This window comes from Talpa europaea (genome assembly GCF_964194135.1).
Source record: "Talpa europaea genome assembly, chromosome: X".
NCBI classification, from domain to species: Eukaryota; Metazoa; Chordata; class Mammalia; order Eulipotyphla; family Talpidae; genus Talpa; species Talpa europaea.
Genome location: NC_140081.1, coordinates 48,446,639 through 48,473,821, shown reverse-complemented (window position 1 = coordinate 48,473,821; position 27,183 = coordinate 48,446,639). Strand labels below are relative to the sequence as shown.

At 37.6% G+C, this 27,183-nt stretch overlaps 1 protein-coding gene across 1 annotated transcript in view; it reads left to right on the top strand.

Annotated features, from left to right (window-relative positions):
- Window positions 1-27,183, top strand: part of HDAC8 (histone deacetylase 8) — a gene marked incomplete at its 3' end in the record, with an annotated part of 230,279 nt that overhangs the window by 123,589 nt on the left and 79,507 nt on the right. Inside the window, 1 exon segment of the mRNA XM_084258384.1 lies at window positions 610-704. Coding sequence (XP_084114510.1) covers window positions 610-704 — 95 coding nt within the window.

Below are 27,183 nucleotides of genomic sequence, written 5' to 3'. Positions count from 1 at the left end.
GAAATGGGTCAGAGCGTCAGTCAACGATTCCTTCCTCATCTCATTCTCTTTGATCTCTGCCAGTAGGCCTGTGTTTTTGTGGAGAGAAGGAATGCTGATATTGAAAGAAGGAAATCTGTTTTTGTCAGCATTTTCCTTTTCTCTTTCCTGGATGTTTCTAGGGCTATATCTGCCAATAGCTTTAGCATACAAATCGCATCCAGCAGTCAATTTGTTGAATTGTTGCAAAATTCATCACAGAGTCCTTGACATTGGATATGTCACCTTAAGTTCCGGGAATCTCAAACTGGCCTATGGCTCTCGATGGAATTGAGGAGTTTGGAGTCCTCGGGTGCATATTTGTTTAGAAGTGAGGGCCTCTTTAATCTTCGTAGGTCTTGGACTTCCCAGTTCCACACAGCTTTGTTGATTGACTGGTCCACTAAGGTCTGCCTACTAGATGGTTTTAAAGTATCAGAGAAGGCTGTTTGGATAAAATTCTGCAAGTTGAAGTTGTCTTTTTAGCTGTTTTATTAAAACATTTTTTTTCTCCTTTCTTACCCACTCCCTTCCCTCTCCTGCTGTTTTGTGACTATTCTCTCCTAACTTCACAATTCTTGATGGAGACAGGAGGCTATAACCTTGCCAACACAGCTCGATGCTGGACATACTTGACCGGGGTCATCCTAGGGAAAACACTATCCTCTGAGATCCCAGATCATGAGGTAAGTAAGGCTCTGACAAGTCCTCTCTTCTTTAAGGGGAAGAGCTGAGTCATTCCACCTAATCAAAATCATGTCCTCACCACTCAATACCGTTTTGTTGAGAGACACTCCAATAACAATAACACACTGTCTTGGCAGAATAGTGGACTCTTGTTCCAAAATATCCAAGACCTTCTGCCTTTTTTTACAAGTGATCTCAAAGGCCAACCAACTTCAATTTCTCAATTAATTACAGAGACTGTGGGAAGGGGTCACCTGTTCACACAAAGAACTCTTTCGAATATGTGTGTATTTCCATCCCCTAGCCTCAATAAAGAAGGGGCAATTTTTTAAATGTATAAACCGGGTTCTCATCTATCTTTAAAAGGCCCCAGAGGCGGTCTGTCACACCTGTATTCTTTGGTGGTAGTTCTGGTCTCTTAGTTTTCTTTGACTAATGTAAAATCTGAGAAACACATAATCACCACAAAAACAGGCCTGGTATTTATCCAGTGATTAGTAGCACACAGAGGTTGGGCTAGGACCATCCAAAATACAAAACAATCATTTGAGCCCTTGCTATTTCCTTTAGCTGTATGAGATGGGCTCTCTGTTTTATGAAGCAAAGATATGTGTTCTAGCTTTCCCAAAATACATGAGTGCGCATATAATCCCTTATTGGAAGGTGGACCCTTTCTTTTCCCACCTACCCCAACACCTAGCAGGAAGCATGTTCCCAAAGATCAGGATGTGAAGCTATAGGCCTCAGACTGTGGCTCATATAGTGAACGAATACATGCAGCCCCACCTTTGCAAGCACTTCCCGAGGAGTAGAGATGGTACTTTGTTAATAATGTTTTGATTCCTGCCAGATGCAGGAGCAGTACACTTGGGAGCACTGTGCTTTTTAAAGTTACTATTATTTTTTAAAAATTAGAAACAACTTAAACTAATTTCCTTCCAATTTTCTCCCAACCACAGATGAGGTATAATATGTAATTCAGAAAAACCATTCATTGTGCCTAAAATACAAATAGAAGGAACGCTGTAATTTGAGACAATTTGCTGGTGTCAGGGTTAATAGAAGTCTCTTTTCTTGACTTACCTTTATTCAGTATTTGGAAGCTTTATGAAATATAAAGGTAAGCGAACAAATTACATTTTTTCACAAATGTGATTGTTTTTATTGCTGTGGGAATATCTCAGATTGCTTTGTAATTTACAGCACTGAGACTTTAAAAACTGATCAAGTTATGTCAAAAAAGGGTTGTAAGATGTGGAGGTCTGAATTGAGAATGAGTGTTCTGTTCCTAGGAAACAATGTATATCCATAGATTCAACTGTATTAAAAGTCTGATAAAAAATTAATAGAGATGAATACTGCCTTTGGTACCTGGAGTAGCTGTGCGTCTGAATGGATATGTGGGCTGGGTCTTATAGTTAGACACATCCTGTCTTTATACTAACATATCCTGCCAGATACATGAGATATAATGTATGTCAAGTGCCTAACACACAGTTCTTGGCACATTATAGGCACTTCTGAAATGCAAGTTCTGTCCTTCTGCTTCGCATGCTCCTAACAACTTCTTATACCCAGACATTTATGACTTTGTCATTCATAAATTTGTCCAAACCTTTTTTGAATCCCTTCTGTCATATCCTTCTGGTATGAGATCTGAGTCATCCAAGAAGGAACAAAGAAGAAAATTGAAATGACAGCCTTCCAGGTACAATAAGATAACATTTTAATGAAAATTGCCAAAAATAGACTACGCAGTGTGAAGGCATATATAAAGTTTTTGCCACAATACATAGTTGCACACAAATATCCTTGTGGTCCTTTATAATCAGATAAACAAATGGTAGATCAAAAAAAAAAAATACTTGCTGAACACCCATTGTGTGCCAGGCTCTAATGCTGGGTGTTGTGTAAGATCTGAAGACATTAAGACCACACCCCCTACTCGGGCAGCCTGGGAGGGAGGGTAGTATAAGCGCTGGGGAGATATATAGATACACAAATAATCATAGCACAGAGTAGAATAAGAACCAAAAGGTGTGGAAATGTGCAGCAAATGTAAAAATGGTCCAAAGGAATATACAAAATATTTTCAGAAATGTAGTCAATGAAAGGTCAAGACTGTGCCACAGTCAATCGCAGTCTGGCTGACCCCTACACTGCCTTCACTCTCAGGCTTGGGCTTTTGTGCTTCTGTCTCCTAGGTTTACTCCACCCTCCAAATGCCCTCTTTATTGTCTTTCTAGATGCAAGTTCAAACCCTGTACCTTTAAAAATCCCTTTCCTAAATATATCAAGGTCCTTTGAGCTCTTCCTTCACATTCACTTTTGCCTTCCTTCATTTAACAAGTATTCATTGGGCTCCTACTACTTACTGGGTTAAGACCTTAATTCAAGGGTACAAAGACAAGACAAACCCGGTGTCCTCACAAATCTCATTGTGTAGTAAAGGCAACTGAACAGTGTGTACAAATCTAAGAGATGAGCAGAGAGGAAATGTTTCACCAAGACTCGGAACTGAATTTTGAAGGTTGATTTGGGAGTTCGCCAGATGAAGAAGGAAAAGCAATTTAGGCTGAGGAAATAGAGATTGGAAAGGACCTGGTGCCTCATGGAAGAAATGAGAAGTTCAACATGTGTAGGACATAGGGTTTGTGAGAGATGTGGAAAGGATTAAGGCTTTTATGGAAATTGGAGCCAGATTATGAAGAGTCTTGAATGCTGTGCCAAAGAGCTGATGCTTTTTTTCTGTGAAAACAAATGAGCTTTGGTTTTTAGAAAGCTCACCTGCTAGGGCATGGAAGATTGCAACAGGCAGAACTGTTAAGAGGTTCAAATACACTCCTATAACACTTATAGTCTGTACCATTCATTTGATCATCTGTGTTTTCGTTGTCTCCATTCCCCCTCAGAGTTTTAGCAGAGTGTTAACCACCCACCTAGTTGGTCTTCATTCATTGAATGAACAACTGAATAAATGAGTGTTTGAGTAGTAAGTGTCTCAACATTTACGTTGGAAAACTTCTATTTTTAAGATGGAAGAATTGGAAGCATTAATCTAACCTTTTTCTGGAAGCAGTTTAACCTCAGTGCCAACTACCCATTCTTTGCAAGGGGTATCCCAGCTGAAGGAAATGGATGTGTCCAGGAGAGAACACTAGATTGCCTATAAAGGGAAGAGAGTTGAGAAAGTTAAGACCAGAAAGTATTAGAAGTGATTAGAGTGGTGAGATTTCAATCAAGCGCTCAGGAGCTACAAAACCAATATTGCCATAAAGTCAGTGAATGTGGAGTTAGTGCCAACACAATAATTGGGGATCCAAATTGGTCGGCCAAGCATGGAATAAGGAGGCAATCCTAGCAGCTCTCCTGGCTGCCTGTGCCTATGCAGGTGACTCTCTTTTTCTTTCTCCTTTTCCTAATAAACCTGCCCTTTTAAAATGTTTAAAAAAAAAAAAAGAAAGAAAAGGAGGCAATCCCAGCTGGAGAAAGAGAAGGACCCAGGTGGGAAAGCTGAGAGCATTGGACTGGTCCATATGACTGGCCCAGATATCTCTATTTTAGGGAAAGTCTGAAGGTGGTATGGAATCCTATAAAAAAACCAATTTGCCTAATTTAGCAAATTATCCATACCATGTAATAAGGTTTATAAATCCAGTAATACTGCTTGGATCCAATGATTTAGGATAGAGTAAGGCATGCATAGCATGTACACTTATGTACATATACATATGCATATACCCAAATCACCAGGTAGATTTATCAGCAAAATTTAGTGAACAAAAAATATTTACTTAACCAGACTGCTTTTGATAGACTGGCTGGATAAACTGTGCCTCATTCATATGAGAGAATATAGGTAGCCATTGAAAAAATTGAGTAGGTTTATATATCAGTATATGTTACTGATGTAAAACATCATAAAAAGTTTATGATGTAAAATAGTCTTTTGGGGCAATCTATAGATTGATGTGGGGCGAAATAACATCCTAGTATTTCATCTTTCAGTGCACAAACTTGCTCTATCTTTCCATTTACTTATGTCTTTTAATTTTCCATTGTAATTTATACTTTTCATTGAGTAGGTATTACACAAATTTTATTGAATTTGCCCCTAAGTATATCAAGATTTTGATGTCATAAATGATGTTTTTTATTTTAATTTCTCATTATTTGTTGCTGCAAAATAGAAATGCAATTGATTTTTATATTCATCTTGAATAATTTAACAGCACTAAAATCATTAACTCTGGTAACTTTTTTGTAGATTCCTCAGCATGTCCATGTCTGCAAACATGTCCACCTGTGAATCAAGAGCTTTACTTATTCCTTTATAATCTTCATGCCTTTCATTTCTTTTCCTTCCCTTGTTACATGGGTTGGGACCTCCAATGCAATGCTGAATAGAAGTGGTGAGAGTGAACATCCTTGTCTTGTTCCCAATCACGGGGAAAAGCACTTAATCTTTCACTACGAAGTGTGATATTTTTATGTGTCTTTATTAGATTGTAGAAGTCCCTTTCTAGTCCTAATTTACTGATAATTTTTCTCACAAGTGACTGAAGTTAGTCAAATGCTTTTTCTTCATCTATTTAAATGATCACATGATGTCCTCTTACTGTGTTAGTACAGCAAGTTGCATTGACTGTTGCTTTTTTAAAAATATTACACTAACTTTGCATTGCTGAAATAAACCCTGTTTGGTCATGTTATATTATCATTTTTATATATTGCTTAGTTTGCTGAAATTTTGTCAATGATTTTTGTGTCTGTCTTGATGAGGGATGTTGACCTGATGTTTTCTTTTCTTGTAATGTCTTTGCCTGGTTTTCATATGAGGGAAATGCTGACCAAAAATTACTTGGAAAATATCTCTGTCTCCACTGTTTTCTGAAAGAGTTTATGTAGAATTGATATTATGTCTTACCTAAATGATTGCTCGAATTCACTCGTGAAAACATTTGAACCTGGAATTATCATTTTGGGAAGGTATTTAATTACTGATTTAATTACCTTCAGAGGTATATAGCTATTCAGATTTCCTGTTTCTTTTTACTTTCGTATTGATTATTTGTTTTTCAAGGAATTTTCCCATTCACCCTTACTATTGTTTTAATGTCTGTAGGATCTATAGTGATATCCCCTCTTTTGTTCCTAGTATTGCTAATTTCTTTCCCTTTTTCTTGATCATTTTAAACTTGTAATTTATGAATTTTATTGAACTGTGTGTTTCCACAGAACCAGCTTTTTAATTTTTCTTTTCTGTTTTATTATTTCTGCTCATATCTTTGCTATTTCCTTCTTTCTACATACATTACACTGGTTTTAAGTTCTTTTTCTAGTTTCTTATAATAGCAACTTAGTTTATAGATTTCAAGCATTTATTCTTTTCTAATATAAACATTTTAAGCTATAAATTTCCATCTAAGCACTGCTTTTGCTGTAACCCACAAATTTAAATTTTTTTCATTTTCATTTGATTAAAATGATTTTCTAATTTTCCTCTTTGATGGGCAATTTAGAAGTGTGGGTTTTTTAAAATTTCTAATAAACACTTGACTTTCCAGATTTTTCCCATTTATTTTAGTTTTAATTTAATCTTGTTATGCTCAGAGAACATGCTCTGATTTCAGTCCTTTCGTATTTATTGAAATTTATCTTATGGCCCAGCATATAAACTATCTTGGTGAATGTTTCATGTGAACCTTGCAAAGAAGGTGCATTTTGTTATTTGGGGATAATATTTTCTATCACCAACTAGGTCAGGTTGATTAAAAGCATTGTTTCCATCTTCTATATCTTTACCTATTTTCTTCTGCTTATTCTGTCAATACTGAGAGAGTTGAAGTCTCCAACCACGATTTGGAATTTGGCTATTTTTCCTTTCAGTTATGTCAGTTTTGGCTTCATGTATTTTATATAGTCTGAGAGTTTCTGCCTTTTATTTGGGCTTGAATGAATTGTTTGTTTAAGTCCATCTTCCAGTGAGTTTTCTATTTGTTCCATCTGTTCTTTGCTCTTTTCTCTCTATTTTCCTGCTTTCTTTTGAATTAATTGAGTATTTTTTTAGGATTCCATTCATTGTCTTCATTTGCTTATTAGCTATAACTTTTTTGTTTTGATTTTTTTTTTGTGGTTGCTCTGGGGTTTACACTATGCATTTTTAGCTTGTTATAGTCTCCCTCCAAATAGTATCACACTGCTTTGTGTATAATATAGTACCCTTCCATTTTCCCCTTTTCCTTCCTTTGTGTACTGTAGTCATGTTTTACTTTTGCATATGTTATAAACCCTATACTACCCTATAATGTTATATCATTGATATAAGAATAATAAACCCAGTATATATTAGTATAAATAACATCATAAAAAACTGTATTTTCCCAGATAAAAAGAAATTTCACACATTTTTGCATATATCTATAATGTCTGACTTAATACATGACAACTGACTTCACACATCTGCCTCTACATTCAATGTCTTTTGCTATTTCTTTTTTGTTCAAGTATATGAAGAAAATACAGCTTTACGTAAATATGTCTTTGGGAAAAGGGGGAATATTTTAATAACCTTTACAGATAACTGGAATATTCCTCTTTTATACTATACCAAAATTCTACAAATGGGTAGTTTCTTTTTTTTTTAATAATAAATTTTATTTTTATATTCCCCATACAATTACAACCCCCCATTCTGACCCCAATCCCTCCCCTCCCGCCTCCCACCCCCCAAAAAGTGTCTCTGGTTCATAGTTTTTTGTTGATTTTGATTTTCACTTTCTTATAGTTATTCATTTTCCTGGTCCCTTATTTAAGTTTTCTAGATTCCTGCTATGAGTGAGACCATCCGGTATTTTTTTTTTCTTTCTGGCTTATTTCGCTGAGCATGATCCCTTCCAGCGCCATCCATGTTGCTGCAAATTGCATGTGTTTATCTTTTTTGAATGCTGAGTAATATTCCATGGTGTATATGTACCACATCTTCTTGATCCAGTCATCTATTTTTGGGCATTTGGGCTGTTTCCAAAGCTTAGCTATTGTAAATAGAGCTGCTATAAACATAGGGGTGCAGATGCTCTTTGGAATGGATGTTTCTGTGTCCTTTGGGCAAATACCTAGGAGTGGAATTGCTGGATCATATGAAAGCTTTATGTTTAGTAGGTCCAGAAATCTCCACACAGCTCTCCATAGTGGTTGGAGTTCCTTTTTCTCCACATCCTCGCCAACATTTGTTGTTGCTAGTTTTTTTAATATGTGCCATTCTCACTGGTGTAAGATGGTATCTCATGGTAGTTTTGATTTGCATTTCCCTGATTACAAGTGATGTTGACCATTTTTTCATATGCCTGTTGGCCATTTGCATTTCCTCTTCAGAGAAGTTTCTTTTTAGCTCTTCTGCCCATTTTTTGACTGGATTATTTTCTTTGTTGTTGTTGAGTCTCATCAGCTCTTTGCAGATTTTTGTGATCAGTCCTTTATCATTAGTGTTGTGTGCAAAAATGTTCTCCCAGTTGGTGGGGTTTCTCTTTGTTTTTGTTATTGTCTCTTTTGCTGTGCTGAAGCTCTTTAATTTGATGTAGTCCCAGCTGTTTATCTTTGCCTTCACTATCACTGCTTTGGGTGATGTGTCTGTAAAGATGTCTTTGATGTGCATATCACATAATGTTTCGCCTATATTTCCTTCTATGTATTTTATGGTTTCAGGTCTTATGTCTAGTTCTTTAATCCATTTTGAGTTGATTTTTGTGTATGGTGTGAGGTAGTGGTCAAGTTTCATTCTTTTGCATGTAGCGACCCAGTTTTCCTAGCACCATACAAATGGGTAGTTTCTTAAAGTTTAATGCAGTGTGGAATCTGAAACCGTATCAATGAACTTGTTATATATGATTATATTAAAATTCATTGATCATCTTTTACTTTGAATGGTTATGTGGCCCATCTGATAAATATATACACATACATATAATTTGGAAAATATTGATTCACTAGGTTATGCAAATATTTAAAATGTTGACATATTTTATGCATTACCAAAAAAATCACATTAGTTTATATCACCATTGGTCTCACTGCAAAAAAATAAAAAAGCTTAAACTTTGGAAAACTTTCAAGCTCACAGTGGGAAAATGAGCTGGCACAAATGTTTGTTCTATTGCCAAACTCACTGATTCCTTTCTCTGTCATATCCATTCTTCTATTAAGGTATCCAGTAAGTACCTAATAAATTAAAAAACTGAACATGATACTGTTGTACTGAATGTTATGTGGATTTAGCTTAACAGCCCTTGCCAACACTAAAAGCTCACGGAACAAAACACTTAAAACATGGCTAAATGAAATATTATCCTTTTTATCATAATGTAAGTATGAGTGAAAACAAGTGCTAGAAATTTTATATTTGAGTTTTATATTTAGATGAAGTTATAGTATGAGGCATTCAGCAAACCATCCTCCTATTGCAGGAAGGTATCATAGAGGTGGGATTCAGGAATTGTTTGAATGAGAAAGGAATTTATTATTTATTTAGCACCAGTTATATTTCACATAAGTATAGCCATGTGCTAGATATTTCTCTTAACAACTCTGGGAGGTAGGCATGATCCCCACGATAACCTATAAGAATAGTGAGACTCAGAAATTAACTTACAGAGAACTAGCTAATAAAATGGCAGAGCCAATAACAAATGTCAAATTTTTCAGATTTCTGGGTTTACCTTCTTTCCCCTACTTTTAGTGATAAGACCTAAGGTTTTAGTTGTAAAGAACACATAGGAGGAAAATAAGCATTCACTAAACATCTTCTACTGGCCATTACTTCATTTAGTTCTCAAAGCATTATTTTAATCAAGCCTCACAATATTGTAAAAAGAAAAATAACATTTGTAAATCACCCGTGGTGTGCCTAACACTTCAGGAGGGCTTTATATAAATTACTTCACATGGTCTTCTAACATCCCAGTGAACCTGTATTGTCCCCACAACTAGGAGGAAACCAAGCTGAGCTTCCACAAAGGTTGTCTACCTACCAAGGTCATTTTACAGGATACTCCTCCAGGATACTTTCTAAGCATTTTGCAGAACCTGCATTTCCCAAAGCATGGCTTTTAAAAAAACATTCCAGACAACACAAAGGTGTCTCCATACCAGTGGTTTTTAAATCTTTTGGGTGGCCATGGGCCCATATGAGGAAACATGGGCCCTTCTCCCAGATAAATGCTTACAATCACACAATTTTGGATACAATTTCAGAGCATTCTACAGTTTCCTTAAGCCCATCAATGAATAATTTATTCAAAACAAACAAACAAACAGAAACCTACCCTACACAACAGGATAAATCTTTCCCCAAATAAGGGGAAAGCCCCTTATTTGGGGCTTCAATTATTGAATTTCACAAATCCTCTAGAACTCTAGCACTTATATTTGACCACTCACAAACAAATACCTGTTTCACAAAGCAGATTGTAGTCCTTTTTCTTTTGGTTTTTCTATCAACACTATTGACTTTTCTGATGGTATAATTCTTTGTTTGTCTTATAGGATGCTGAGTAGCATCCCTGCCCTCTACAAACTAGATGCCAGTAGCACAGCCCTGAAACTCTTCCAGTTTTGACAACTAAGTATGTACCCAGACATTACCAAATGTCACCTGCGGGGAAGCAAAATCTCCCCCTTTTGCGAATCACCAGATTTTAGGAATTACAGTCGTCACTGCTGAGTCACTCACAAGCATTAATGACCTAAGAACCAGACTGTCTTAAAGTATATTCTTCTCTTGTTTGCTTAAGGTCTCCAACAATATATCTCCACTTGGGTGAGCAAGATGATTCATCTCAACAATCGAATTGTTAGCTGAAGTTGTAAAGGTTTTGTTACTAAAGAACCCAAAAAGAGAATTTATATAACCTCCTGCTTTATCAATTGAATGATTGACTTTTCAAGTAATTCAGTCCTTGAAGGAGTATTTGTTGAATGTTAACAATATGCCAGACTCTATCCCAGGTGCTGGGGCTACAATGGTCAATTGTAAATCTGGTCCCTGCATCGTGGAATGTGCAGTCCACTGAGGAAGACAGACTGAAATACAAGTAAAAAAAATAAGCAAAAATAAATATGAACTGTGATGAATGTTGTAATGGAAGCACACAGAGTTCAGAGATAGAGCAAAGGGATTTAGATAGGGTCACCAGGAAAGGTCTTTCTGAAGATGTGACCTTAAGGCTAGATGGAACTTGAAGGGTGAGAAATAGCCAGCCAAGTTAAAAAAAAAAATTAGAGGGCAGGTGTCCCAGGCAAGGTGTGCAACCATGTGCAAAGACTCTGAAGCCAGAAAGAGATTGGCATGTTCTGGGTACAGAAAGAAGGCCAGTGTCACTGGGGCTATTGAATGAGGGCTACAGGGAGTCAAAAGGAATACAGAGACCCTACCCTGTGGGGTTCTGTAAGCCATGGTGAGGAGTTGGGTCTTATTCTTAACAGAATGGGAAATCACTGAGAGCTTTTATCAGGAGAGGTACCATGATTTGCTGTACATTTTAAAACTACTCGGCTGTTGTGTGAACTGGGCAGAGGTGTGTAACAAGAGTAGAAGTATAGAGACTGGTTAGGAGGTAGGTGCCAGTTGAGAGTTGACCATGGCGCCAGTGGAGAGAAAAAGAATGACATTTTGGAGGTAGAATTGACATAATATGCCAATAAATTTCATATAGAGGTGAGGGGAAGGGAGGAAGAAATCAGGTTTTCAGACTCATTTAGGTGGACAATGGTGTGTGTGATTTATTGAAAAGGGAAAGACCAGTTGGTAAAAGAGAGAGAGACCTTCTTTTCCTAGTCAAATGCTTCGGAAATGTGTATACCTAAATATTCAATGAAAGGGAAGCGATCAGATCAACAAAGACTGGTAAGCACCTAGTGCTGCTGGCGGGTATGATGCTAAGATGCTAAGAACAAAGAAGTAAAAGACATGTCCCTTTGCTCAAAGAGCTCACAGCCCAGCAGGAGAGATGGACAGAAACAGACCACTTAATTGACTTCATAAGTGCTAAGTGTGGCAGTTTAATATAGGGGTGAGGCACAGGGGTGAAAGAATTCACCCAAGAGGAGAACAGAAAAAGGCGGATTGCTTGAATACACAGCTGAGAGGAGCAGCAGGCAAGACAGAAGTGGTCTGTGGTCTGCGTGGGGCTAAGAGTTTGGGGCTCTCTTTTATAAGCCCTTTACTGGTTTCATGACTGGGGAATCGGTCTCTGCCGGTTGCTATCTGCTGGGACATCAGGTTTCTGCGCGCTTTCCATACGGGAGGTGTCCTGCCTGGTTCTGTTTGCCCTGTTTCTTCATTCCGCGTAATTCTCCCTAGCCCCCTATGGGTGATGTGGACCCGTGGCCGGGTTCCCATGGCAACTCTATCGGCTTCCCGCTCTTATCTATTTTGTTTCTCCCAGCATTGTTCAGCTGAGCAAAGTACAGAGACTAAGTTTTAACTCTATTAAATGATACCCCAACACTAAGACAGAGGCTATAAAGTCACAGAAGAGAACTAATTAGTCTGACTGGCGCAAGGACGTGGGGGGCAGGGAGGGTTGTCCTGAGGATGATGTCTGAGCCGAGTATGCACCAAACATGCAAGTATGTGAGAGCACAGGAGGCTAAGGAAACAGTAATGGAAAGGCACACAGCCGAGAAACTGCACAATGCCTTTAGGAAATTATAAACAACGCAATATTGGTGGAACATAAACTAGAAGGCAGGGAATGAGAGGAGATGAGGCTAGATAAATCATATTGACAATAGTTAACCATCACTAAGCGCTGATATATCAGATGCTATTCTAAGTCCCTTCCATGGAGACCTCTGTATGCCTCACAGTTATAATACAAATATGGAAACTGAGATAGGGAGAGATTGCTGCCTTGCTCAAACTTGTACTCTCTCAGAGCTGAGATTTAAACCAGCCAGTTTAACTGCAGGGCCCGTGCTTGTAGCCACAGGAAGCTGTCGTGTTGGAGAACTGAGAACTACCCCTTGGCAGTGCTGAGTCACGGGCCGGAAGTGACGTGGTGGGATCTGTGTTTTGATGAGATGACTAAGGATACTTTTAAGAGAGGTCAGGTTGAAGACTTCTGTACTATCAGGCAAGTTTGAAGTAGGATTGAAACAAAGGGCATAATTTTTTCATTTATTTTTGTAGTTTTTTTAATTGAGGTAACATTGGCTTACAGCACTGTATACGATTCAGAGGTATAGATAGGTTCACACCTCTTAAGATGTATGTCACCCCACCACATCCACTACCAAAGCACCCATAGTTTTTCACATCGGGCCCCTCCCCTACTCCTAACCTCAGATTTACAGTCAGATTACCAGGGTTTGTTTTTGGTTTAGTTTTGTCGGACTCTTTGTTTTATTTCTCTTTATTCCACATATGAGTGACACCATCAGGCATTTGTCTTTCTCCTACCAGCATATTTAGCTTAGCATACAAAGCCTAGGGAAAGATTTAAGAAAATTTTAGGTGGTGGAATTAGCACAGCTTGGTGACTAATTGGATTCTGGTGTAAAGGAAAATAAATATAAGATGTCACCATGTTTTCTGGTTCGGATGACTGGATGATGTTACTATATAATGAACACAGGAGGAGGAGCACTATAAGTGAATCATTTTTACATTGAGCATTAGGTGCCAGTGGAACATGCTACTCAACATTTGTTGGGTACCGATTATAAAACACTCTTTCCTGGGGACACGAAGATAAAGATCACTTCCTTTCAGGGACTCATGGTTTAGCAGAAGGCACACATACAAAGAGATAAGTCACAATACAATGTAAACAAATAAATTACAATTGCAGTTGCTAAATACTGCAATAGCAATGTGAAAATAGTGCTAAGGAAAAGCAGTGAAGGTGTGACTAATTGTGCCTGATGGTGTGAGGAAGGCTCCCCTGTAAAACTATTCACAGCCCAATTTTCAGTTCTCATGTGTAAAAGAAAGTCACAGAAAATGTGGCGATGACACTTCAGGGAGAATAGCAAGGAAGCATTTGCTTTTATTTTCCTAGACAGTGATCCAAGGAGTGATGGGTTCAAGAGAAGGTTTTTGTTTAAGGAAAATGACCTGTGCAGGACTGTTTAACTGAGAAGTATCTAATGAAGTGAGAGATATTTAAAATAATCGAGATAAAAGGAAATAATTAAGAGTTTCAAGGTTCCAGAGGAGGTAGAATCTGGAGCTCAGGTCAGTGACTGACTCCTAGAGAGGACACAAAATAACCCTGCCTCTAAAATGAGAGGCAAGAAAAAAAAAAAAGACAAAAAATGGACAGAGATCATTTATATCTAAAAAAGAGGAAAGAAATCAATTTCTGGAAATTGTATGCAATTTCTCTTGGTTCCTATAAACCAAGAATATTTCCTTAATATGTTCAAAAAAAATTGAGAGCCAATTCCTACACCCGATGACACAGCCATGTTAGCAAAATGGAAGCAACAGAAATAAATGGCCTCCCAGCCCTCTCCTCAGCTCCTGACAAGAGAGGGCACCAACTGCCGCAGCACCCAGATGATGGCACGGGAGCAGCCACCTCTTCTAACTTGCTTTTGTCTTTAGGTCTTCCCTGTTTACCACATGACGCCCTGTTGCGCATTTTAACCTTCTCTTGCTCCCTCTACTACATGTAACACAAGATGATGCAATTTTCCTACCTGAATTTGCCTACTTGGAACAGAATTGGGAGACCACATGGCCGTTGTGCTGGCTTGAGGAACACAAAGCACTCGGCTAGCTCATATTCTCTCCTGACCTTACCAGCCAGTGACTACCCCTTTCTGGGACGATACCCACAGTTACTTCTCTCTGGCATGCACCTTCTGAAATGAGGGTTCTGAAATGCTGGCAGTGGTAAGGTGCTCATCTCTGCTGAGCCCCCGTAGGAACATAGTGGGGGTAGACCAGACTCTAGGAATGTACCAGTTGCTTAATGCCTAATAGCACTTCAGATTGTACTATTTAATAAAATCAGAGGAATTCAGTCAAACACAGTATTGAGACCTTCCTTTAGTTGATGCTTTCCTGTTTCTATTCTAAGTACGTGCCACAGTTATAAAACATCTGTGCAAATTAGAACCGGACTTCTTGTCCTTTCACTGTAAATGTGAAAATGTACATTTTCTGCTAGATCATATGCTGGCCTGGTAAACTTTAGGACTTTTTTCCCAAAATGGGTAAATTCAGGTTGGAAAAATTGCATCATCTTGTATTACATGTAGTGGACGGAGCAAAAGAAGATTAAAATGGGCAATCCAGGATAGGAATATTATCCCTATAAAGAAGAGTTTCTTTCAAGGAATAAAGAAAATAGTATCTCCTCAAATGACAACAATAGAAGATTGAGGGTATGGAAAGGTGAAGAGATTCTCCTTTTTTAAAGGGAATTAGCAGGCCTCGTAAAAATATCCAAAAGAGAAAAGAAAGGAAAATTTATTGAGCACATGCTACATGCCAGGTATTGTGCTAGAGACGTTCACAGGCCTTATTTCATTTAATCCTCACAACAACTTTGTGAGATATTTGTCTACATTTATAAAACAGAAAACTGTCTCAAAGAGGCTAACTGCTGAGCCCCAGGTCACAAGCTGGTGAGTGAGTAGTAGAAGGGAGAAACAGAAGATCCAGAAAGATCCTTAGACAAGAGTCGATCACTGTTACTCCCATTTTGAAACTACAGGACTGTCCTTTTCTATTTCTGGAGTGACCTTAGCATGGGAGGGTAACTTCATTTTTAAAAAGGAACTAACATTCTCTGGTCACTTTGACTACTTCTCTTTTGCCTCCATGTTCATTCTCTCAAATCTTCCAACCTCATCTTCCAGACTGTGTGCTTCCTCAGCTAATTAACATGCATTCTCTATTCTTTCTACTCACTTGTTGGTTCATTTGCTCAACCAACGATCATTTTTTGACCGGCTACTGTATGTCCACATTCCCCCATGGGCTAGAAGAGCAAAGGTGAACACCCAGTTCCTGCTCTGGAAAGATTCACAATCTAAATGGGCCATAGCTATGGGAGCCCTGCTTTAAATTCTGTCATAGAAGGCAATGGAAGGTCCAGTTTTGCAGGCCTGACGTTTATGCAGGTTTTTTTTTTTTAGGTTGAGGAATGGGGGTGAGAGCTATTTAAGAAAATGAATATATAATTATGAATATAAATTTAGGTACAAATGAATATTTAGAATGATAATGTAAATGGCAACAATTTGCAAATTTTAAAAAGATGATACTACAAACATCACAAAAGACTTTCTATCAATACATGTTTTATTAACTACATGTAGACCGCGTGTATAGTGTATTTTCCTACATTTTTTTTTTGGCTTCATGTGCACAGATTAACTTTGGACTTTGTACATTTGAAACTTTGGTTCCACCTCCACTAGCCCAAGACCAGGTGCTATAGGGCATATTCATATCATGACATAACCTCTGGTTCTGTGTTTATTGTGTATAAATTTTGAGTGAGTCAGGACTCTGGATTATGGGAGCATTCTTGAGGTCATCTCTACAACATTAGTTATAAATTAACCGTACAAATAAATGACTGCAAACCACATAAATGCATCCCACTAAACCCAAACTGAAATTTATCCACAGCTCAGCTTCTCCTTAGCCACTCCAGTGCCACAAAACACAAGAGGGAAGTTTGATGGTGGAAAAGTGAGACTGGAGAAAATAGTCTTAACCAGATGTGGTTAATATCTTAGGAGAAGAAAGAGGACAGGGCATTAGCACAGGAGGCTTGGTGGAGGATGACTGAGGCATGTGCACCTGTGGAGGAGGAGTGTTATACAGACATTTAAATGACTGACAAACTGAATAATTAAAAAAAATTAAGCTTAGAAAATAAACGTATAACCTTGTTAAGACAAACCTTGGAAAGGGTCTGTTCATGTGAAAGGCTTTGAAAAATTGTGATTAACTCCATGGTAAATAAGCCTCCAAAGACATAATATAGTCACATTCTTTAGGTGGTCAACAAAAGCTTCACAAGGGATATAATATTTGGTCTATATATTTAAAGCTACTCTAGGGGGCTTCCATTTCAGGAAAACAATTTACATGTACAAAGTCACAGAGGAGTAAAAGAACACAGGATCTTGGAGAAATATACATGGTTTAGTGTATCTGTCAGGAATCTGAAAGAATTATGGGAGATGAAGCAACAGAGGTAGTCTTGCAAATGAAAGATTGGGAAGTCATGGTAATTCTGCTTATACCCTTACCTAAGCTACCTTAAGACCATCTTTGAGAGAAGGACGTGTAATTTTATCTGTTCCTATTTTGAGTATTATAGAACAAATAGACAGGAAAAAAAGATAAAGGACAACTCAGCACCGCCATCAACCAAGTGGACCTATTTGACATTGTAGAACACTTCACCTAATAACAGCAGGATGTGCACTCTTTCCAAGTATGCAAGGAACATAAATCAAGATAGACCATACCTGAAAATGATGGAGTAATAAAAATCCAAGTCCTCACAGGAAAAAAAAAAAGAATCTGTCAGAGACAACTTTGTCAAAACCCTGGAAAACAAAGTATTATAGCAATCAAGCACATGTCAAATCAAGAGAAGGTCAGATTAAAAATGTTAGGAAACCACAATGCGTTACCACTACACACTCATTTAGATGTCTATTATTTTTTAAATGGAAAATAGTAAGTGTGGTGAGTATGTGGAGAAATTGAAACCCTTTTACACTGCTGATGGCAATGTAAAATTGCATAGCCACTGTGAAAAACAAATTGATAGTTCCCCCCAAAAGTTAAACATTAGACATAGGATTACCCTATGCTCCAGCAATTCCACGTCTGAGTATTTACCCGAAGGAATTGAAAGGAGATAGTTGTATATAAATGTAATTACAGCACTATTCACAAAAAAGCCAAAATTTAGAAATAACCCAAATATCCATCAACAGATAAATGAACTTATCAACAAAATAATGTATGTACATACAAAGGAATATTTCTCAGCCTTTAAAAGGAGTGAAATTCTGATATACACTACAACCGTGGATGAGCCTTAAAAACATTGTACGAAGTAAAATAAACCAGACACAAAGTAGCAAATATTGTATGATTCCATTCATGTGTGGTACATAGAATAAGTAAATTCATATAGACAGAAAGTAGATTAGAGGTTACCAGAGGCTAGGAGGGAGGAATGAGAAGTTACTGTTTAATGGGTTATCTAGCTTCTGTTAAAGATGAGAAAGTTCTGGAAATACATAGTGGTAATGGTCACACAGCATTGTGAATGTGCGCTGAACTATACACTTAAAAAATGGTTAGAATGGTAGTTAAAAAATTCCAACGAGGGGTTGGAAGATATATTTAAAGAAATCTTTAAGAAAATAGAATTAAGAAATAGGGAGGGCCTCCCCTGGTGGCGCAGGCGGTTGAACGCAGTGCTGTGAGGATGTCCGCTGCCTCTGCAGTTCGGGTTCTATCCAGGCGGGCCCGGTGAGGGGTCCCACATGGCGACGGAACTCTCCTGTCTCCCCCGCTGCTCCCCTCAACAGTGTGTTTCGGTCAGTCTGCCTGTTGTGTTCCCCATTCTGTCTCTGGTGAATTATCTCACCCTCCCGTGCATCTGGCCTATACCCTGGTTCCTGTATGCATGAATAAATAAATCTTGAAAAAAAAAATAGAGAGGGCCTCCCCGGGGCGCACCGGTTGAGCGCTGGGCTGCAAAGCTGCCCGAAGCCTCTGCAGCGCCAGTTTGATCCCCAGCCGCCAGGCAAGGGTCCCACATGGTGCGCAGACCGCTCCTGCCATGCCCGCTGCTCCCCTCAGCAGTGTACTTTGGTCCTTCTGCCTGTTCTGCTCCCGCTCTGGCTCTGGTGAATTCTCTTACCCTCCCCCCGCTTCTGACTGCACCCAGTGCTTGTATAAATAAGTAAATAAATAAATAAATAAATAAATAAATAAATAAATAAATATTTTTAAAAAGGGAAAGAAAGAAATAGGGAGATGGGAAATAGGAGGGAGAAAAGAAAATTAGAAAATCAACCCATGAGGTCCAACATACAATAAGAATAATTCCTGAGAGAAAATAAAATTAAGGGAAAGAAGTTATCAAACAAGTAATAGAAGAAAATCTACCCAAAACCTATGGATACAACTTTCTAGACTGACTGAGCACCATGAAGAAAAAAAGATCTCGAGACATATCATCATAAAATTTTAGAAAAAGGGGTTATTCAAAAAACTAAAAGTTTCTAGGGAGAAAAAATTCAATTCAGGTAAGAAAGTTAAGAAATCAGAATGGCATTAGACTTCTCATCAACAACACTGAAATGCCTTTAACATTGTGAAGGGAATAGACTATACCTTATTTTAAAATTAGTGCGTAGATCTCTTCTAACCTGTCAGAGGATACCCAAATGACAAATACAGGGTGCTCATCTGCTGCACCTATCTCGAAACTCAACCAGACTGGAAAAGTGGCAGTCATTACTTGAAAACATCATAAGCTAGATGAACAACCCACAGATTCCCAAAGCAAAAGATTATAGTTTTGAGACATATAATACCGTGTCTTTTTCTGGGAATAAATGCCAGGCAATCAGAAGCACCCATATATGTGGGGAAACTTAAAGAGTCACAAATGCCCAAGATATCTAGAATGCTCAAGAAAGATCTAAGGGGACTTTAAAGACTGAAAAAGTTATTTCATTTGTCTTCTTTTTAAGCTCCTGACATTCAAAGAAATCTGGGTTAAAACATTAGTAATTTTCTGGATGCTCCAGGCATAAGGTAAGACTGATAATCTTAAAGATAAGAATTGAAATTATCCAGTCCAAGGGGCAGAAAAAGAAAGAATGAAGAAAAATAAACAGAGCCTAAGAGATCTGTAGGATACCAACAAGCAGACCAACATATCATTATGGGAGTCCCAGAATGAGAAGAGAGAGAGAATGTGTCAGAAATAATATTTGTAGAAATTATGGTCCAAATACTTAGCAAATTTGATTAAATACATTATCTACACATCCAATAAGCTCAATGAACTCTTGGTAGGATAAATTCAGAGATTCTCACAAGGATACAGAAACTGTTGCAAGACAAAGACAGCAAACAAGAGAGTAGCAACTATCACATACAAGGGAGTCTCAGTAAGACTGAAAGCTGACTTCTCATCAGAGAGCACTGAGACCAGAAGGTGTATTTAAAGCACTAAAAGAAGAAAAAGTTTTAACCAAGAATTCTGTCTTCAGCAAAATTCTTCAAAGTTGAGGAAGAAATTAAGAGATTCCCATATACAAAAACTGAGGGAGTTAATTACCACTGCTAAAAGAAGTTCTTCATGTTGAGATGAAAAGACACTAAAGAGTAACTTAGAGCTGTATGAAGATATAAAGATTTCTGTTAAAGGAAATTACATGGGCAAATACAAAAGCTAGTATTGTATTTTTGGTTTGTAACGCCACTCTTATTCCCTACATGACTAAATAGACAAATGCATAAAAAGTAATTATACATTGGGCCTCCCCGGTGGCGCAGCGGTTGAGCGCTGGGTTGCGAAGCTGCCCACGGCCTCTGCGGCGCCGGTTCGATCCCCGGCTGCTCCCCGGCCACCGGAGGAGGGTCCCACATGGCGCGCAGACCTCTCCTGCCGCCCGCTGCTCCCCTCAGCAGTGTACTTCGGTCCTTCTGCCTGCTCTGCTCCCCGCTCTGGCTCTGGTGAATTCTCTCACCCTCCCGCGCTTCTGACTGTACCCAGTGCATGTATAAACAAAACAAACAAACAGACCAGCAAACAAATAAATAAAGCATGCCTCTATACAAAAAAAAAAAAAAAAAAAAAAAGTAATTATACATCAAAGTTATTCGGCACAAAATGTACAAAGATATAATTTGTGACAACAATAGCATAAGGAAAAGGTTAAAACTCAATAATTGCAGTTTTTTATGTGTTATTAGTGTTAAGTAGCTATCAATTCAAACTGCACTGTAATAAATTTAGGATCATAAATGTAATCCTCATATTAACTTTACGGAAATGAGAAGTGAATCAAAATGGTTCACTACAGACAATGTAAATACAAAAGAAGACCATAATAGAGAAAGTGAGGAACAGAAATAGGTGTAAGAGAAAATGAATAGCAAAATGTCAGATTTGCTTCCTCATTACTAAACACATTATATGTAAATGTATTAAAATCTCCAATCAAAAGCCAGAGATTGAGCAGTTTTTAAAAAATATTTAGCCATGATCTAATTATATACTGTCTATGAGAAACTCATTTTTGATCTAAAGATACAAGCAAGTTGAAAGTGAAAGGCTGAGGGCCTCCCTGGTGACACAAGGGGTTAAGCACCGCACTATGAAGCAATCCGCAGCCTCTGCAGTGTGAGTTCAATCCCAGGCTGGTCAGGGAGCAACCCGCATGGCACAGCAGACCTCTCCTGGCATGCCCGCTGCTACCCTCAGCAGTGTACTTTGGTCAATCCGCCTGTTCTGTTCCCCACTCTGTCTCTGGTGAATCCTCTCATCCTCCTCATCTCTGGCCTGTACCCCAGCTCTTGTATGCATGAATAAATAAATCTTTAAAAAAAAAGAAAGTGAAATGCTGAAAAAATATATTCCATGCATACAGTAAATAAAAAGAGCTGAGGTAGCCATATATCAGATAAGACAGACATTGTCAAAAACTATTACAAAGGAAAAGAAAGACATTATGTATTGATAAAAGGATCAAGTTATCAAGAAGATATAGCAGGGCCTTCCCTGGTGGCGCAGTGGTTGGGCGCTGGGCTGTGAAGCTGCCCACAGCCTCTACAGCGCCAGTTCGATCCCCGGACACTGGCGAGGGCCCTACATGGCACGCAGACCTCTCCTGCAGTGCCCGCTGCTCCCCTCAGCAGTGTATTTCATCAGTCTGCCTGTTCTGTTCCCCGCTCTGGCTCTGGTGGATTCTCTCACCCTCCCACGCTTCTGACTGTACCCAGTGCTTGTATAAATAAATAAAAATCTTAAAAAGGAGAAGATATAGCAATTATAAAGCTATTTACACCATACAACAGAACCCCCAAAATATATAAAGCAAACATTTACAAAATTGAGAAGAGAAATGAATGATTTTACTATAATAGCTGGAGACCACTTTCAATAAAGGATAAAACTCTAGACACAGAGCAGGAAGAAAACAGAAGACTTGAATAGCATTATAAAACAATTAGGCCAACATATATATGTAAAACACTTTACCCAACAACAGGAGGATGCACGTTCTTCTCAAGTACAGATGGAATAGCCCCCATGGTAGACCATATGTTAGGCCACAAACAAGTGTTAATAAATTTAAGAAGAGGGCCTCCCCGGTGGCGCAGCAGTTGAGCGCTGGGTTGTGAAGCTGCCCGCAGCCTCTGCAGCACCAGTTCGATCCCCGGCCACCAGGTGAGGGTCCCAAATGGCGCGCAGACCTCTCCTGCCGCGCCCGCTGCTCCCCTCAGCAGTGTACTTTGTCACTCTGCCTGTTCTACTATCCACTCTGGATCTGGTGAATTCTCTCACCCTCCCGTGCCTCTGACTGTACCCAGTGCTTGTACAAATAAATAAATATATATATATATAAATAAAAAAAAAAGAAAGAAAGAAAAGTGGGATTATGACTGGTTAAAAAAAAAGTTCTTTGAAAGCATCAACAAAATGAACAAACTTTTAGATAGACTAGTAAAGAAAGAGAAGATTTAAGTAACTAAAATCAAAAATGAAAGTGGAGACATTACTACACCCACCCTTACAAAGATAAAAAGAATTACAAGAGACTACTATTAACAATCATGTTAACAAATAAATCAACGTAAATGACACAAATTCCTACAAATTACCTATCCTGACTCAAGAATAAATATAACATCTTTTTTTTTAGATTTCATTTGGTTTTTTTATTTTAATTTTATTTTTATATTCCCCATACAATTGCAGCCCCCTTATTTTGACCCCAATCCCTCCTTTCCCCGCCCCCCTGCCCCTATAGAGTGTCTCTGGTTCATAGTTGTTTGTTGATTTTGATTTTTACTTTCTTATAGTTATTCTTTTTCCTGGTCTCTTATTTAAGTTTTCTAGATTCCTGCTATGAGTGAGACCATCCGGTATTTTTCTTTTTCTTTCTGGCTTATTTCGCTGAGCATGATCCCTTCCAGCTCCATCCATGTTGCTGCAAATTGCATGTGTTTATCTTTTTTTGAATGCTGAGTAATAAATATAACATCTTAACTGATCTGCAACAAGTAAAGAAATTGAGTTAGTAATGAAAAGTCTCCAAACCAAAAAAGTCCAGGAGCAGATGGCTTCACTGGTGAATTCTATGAGACATTTAAAGAATTAGCACTAATCCTTCTCAGACTGTACCAAATAATTGAACAAGATGGAATACTTCCCAACTCATTCTATAAAGCCAGCATTACCCTGGTACCAAAGCCAGACAAAGACCTCACAAGAAAAGAATATGACAACCCAATATATCTTATGGATGCAAAAATCCTTAACAAAATACTAGCCAACCAAATCCAACTACATATTAAATGATTACAATTATGTGTGGTCCAAATAGGCTATCGACATAGGTGTGTAATAGGCTCTACCATCTGGTTTATGGCATTCACACAACAACAAAACCATCTAATGACACATTTCTCAGAACTTATCCCCATAGGTAAGTGATACATGACTATACACCATGACTAAGTTGAATTTAACCCGAGGAATCCAAAGATAATTCAACATAAGAAAATATAATCATATTAATCATAAAACATCAAATTAATATAACAAAGGTTAAAAATCTAGACAATCATCTCAATTAATGTGGAAAAGACATTTGACAAAATCCAATGCCCTTTTATAATAAAAGCACTCAAAATGCTAGTAATAGAGGGAGACTTCCTCAATATGATAAAAGATGTTTATGAAAACCTACAGTTAACAGCTAAGTCAATAGCGAAAGACTGAAACCTTTCCCAAAGCATCAGAACAAGATAAGATGCCCATCTTCACTGCCATACCACGTTGTATTAGAATTTCTAGCCATGGCATTAGACGAGGGAAAAAATAAAGAAAAGACATCTAAATTGGAATGAAAGTAATAAAATACTCCCTATACATAGATGACATCATATATATATATTTATATATATATTCCCTATATATATAGCTATTCCCTATATATATATTTTTTTCCAACATGGAATACACATAAAATCTACTCAAAATAATAAATTCAGCGGTGTTGCAGGTTATGATAGCCACACACAAAGTCAGATGTGTTTTTATATACCAGAAATTAGTAACAAAAAAAATAAACACTTCCACTTACAATAGCACCCAAATAAAATACCCAAGAATAAATTTAGCCAAGGAGGTGAAAGACTGGCACATGGAAAACTACAAAATATTTGCTGCAATAATTTTCAAGAGCTAAATAAATGGAAGATATCCTGTGTGCATGAATTAGTATACTTAGCATTGTTAAGATGTCATTACTACCTAAAGCATCCTCCAGCTTGGATACAATCCCTATCAAAATTCTACCAGCCTTTTTGCAGAAATGAAAAAACCAATCCTCATATTCATAAGCTTGAAAGATACCCCAAATAACCAAAATAATCATGAAAAAGAATAAAGTTAGGAGACTTACACTTCCCAATTTCAAAATTTACTACAATTTCATAGTGATCAAAACAGTGTGGTATTGGGATAAGGGTAAACATATAGAACAATGGTGTAGAATTGTAAGTCCAGGGGAAAAAAACATACATTTATGGCCAAGTTGATTTTTGACAAGAGTGCCAACCCCATTTAATGGGGAAATAATAGTCTCTTCAACAAATGGTGCTTTGACAAATGGATCGCCACATGTAAGAGAATGAAGTTGGATCCCTGCCTTATACCATATACAAAAATCAACTCAAAACGGATTGCCAATCTAAATATAAGATCTAAAACCATAAACTCTTAGAATAAAACAAAACAAATCTTCATGAACTTCTATTTGGCAGTGGGAGATTCTTACATATGTCAACAAAAAGGAAAATAGGTCATTTTCACTTTGTCAAAATTTAAAGCTCTTGTGCATTAAAGGACATTATCAAAAAAGTGAGACAACCTACAGAATTGAAGACAATATTTACTAATATCTAATATGAATTTAATAGCCATAATATGTAAAGAACTACAAATTCACAAGCAAAAGACAAACAACCATTCTTTAAATTGGTGAAGAAACTAAATAGGCATTTATCCAAAGAAAATATATAAGTGGCAAATAGCACATGAAAAGGTGTATCATTAGTCAATAAGAAAATCCAAATCAAAACCACCATGAGACACCATTTCACATCTATTAAGATAGTATTAAAAAAAAAACCTGAAGTGTCACCTGAGTATGTAGACAAATTAGAACCCTTGTACATTGCTACTAAGACTGTTAAATTGCACAGCCACTGTGGGTAATATTTTGGTGGTTCTTCTAAAAGTTAAGTGTAGAATTATCATAACTCCAAGTTATTATATGCCCAGAAGAACTGAAAACAGGCACTCAAGCAGATACTTGTATGCCAGTGTTGGTTTTAGCATTATTCACAACAGTCAAAAGGTGGGAACAACCCAAATGCCCATCAACACATGAATGGATAAAGAAAATGTGGTATAGTCGTGCAATGAAATGCTATTCAGTTGTAAAAAGGGATGAGGTTCTGATACATGCTACAAAATGGATGAACAGTGAAAACATTATGCTAAGTAAAATAAGCCAGACATTGGAGGATAAGTATTGTATGATTTCACTTACATGAAATATCTACAATAGGGTAAATTCAGAGAGTTCAGAAGAAAGGGTGATGGAATTTATTGCTTTTTAGGTACAGAATTTCTTTTTCTTTTCTTTTCTTTTTTTTCTCCTATTAGCATTATTTATTTTTTAAATAAATTTTATTTTTATATTCCCCATACAATTACAATCCCCTTATTTTGACCCCAATCCCTCCCCTCCCCGCCCCCCACCCCCCATAGGGTGTCTCTGGTTCCTAGTTTTTTGTTGATTTTGATTATCACTTTCTTATTCATTTTCCATCGCAGGAATCTAGAAAACTTAAATAAGGGACCAGGTACAGAATTTCTTTTTGGGGTGATGGAAAAGCTCTGAAGCAGATAGTGGTGATGGTTGCACAATAGTGTGAATGTCCTTAATGTCGCTGAGTTTTACACTTAAAATGGTTGCAATGGCATGTATTATATATGTTTTATCACATTAATCATAAATTTTTTTGAATTAAAAAAATAAAGCTAAACCATATAGGCTATATTCTCTGACCAAAATGGAATCAAATAGGATATCAATGAAAGATAATAACTCTGCAAACACCTGTACTGTTTTTGCAGCTTTTCTAAACATTTGAAAGTTTTCCAAATAAAAAAATTAGGAAGAGACATAAAAAATATATTTCAATTATACTAGTTTACAATAGTAAACTGATATGCCTGTCAGGTTACCCTAATAGTCTTATTTAAGGGCATTTCTTTTCCAGGACCAAGGGACCTAGGAAACTGAATTAGCTGAGTCAGAAGATTACTTGACCTTTGAATCAAAGTCAAGGAAGTGGGGTAGTGAAGGCCATCCAGAGAGGTCTGTTTTATAATTAAGTCTATGTCTTTAGGGACCACACCATTTGTGACACCATCTGTTCTCCAACCACTGCACAAATGCACACACTTCCTTCCCCCATCCCTCCCTGCCCCTCTCCATAGTGGTGAGTAGGGGTTGCTGTACAACCTCCGAATTCCTCTCTTTCAAATAACTCATACACCACCTTCCCATAACACATTATTCTTCAGTCAGTTTTCAGTAAAGCTAATTAGATTGCAACTTTCTTCAGGTACATTCCCACCCTGCATATATGCCCTGTTCACCTTGATTACACTTGGAAAGTTCCGAAGTCTCCATCAGCAACAGATCTACAACCTTGTCTTTATGTTATTTCACTGAGAGTCATTCTAAGCCTGCCTCCAAATTCCCAGGTCACCTTATTTCAGCCTGAACTCTGACTACATTTATTTCTTTGGTTTATTTTCCCAAAGTCCCCTCATAGGTTTTTTCCAATGTGTTGTTGTGAATAATGCTTGCTTTGATGTCTTTGCCACTGTTCTACAAATATATTTGTACTATCACGAACTAAAGAAGGTATAATTGGTAAAATGATGAAATTGGATAATATATATGGAAGTGTTTTTGAAAGTAAAAGCACCAAACAAATGTAAGAAATTATTATTGCTATAATATAATCAGTAACACCAGTGACTGCTTCAGGCGGCACCCCTTATGAGAGCACCTCTTGAAGGATACCCCAACCAGTCTGCTCTGTGGTTTTGTCACTTCACATTTCTCTCACATTCTCAGTACCACCATAGGATGGTGAGT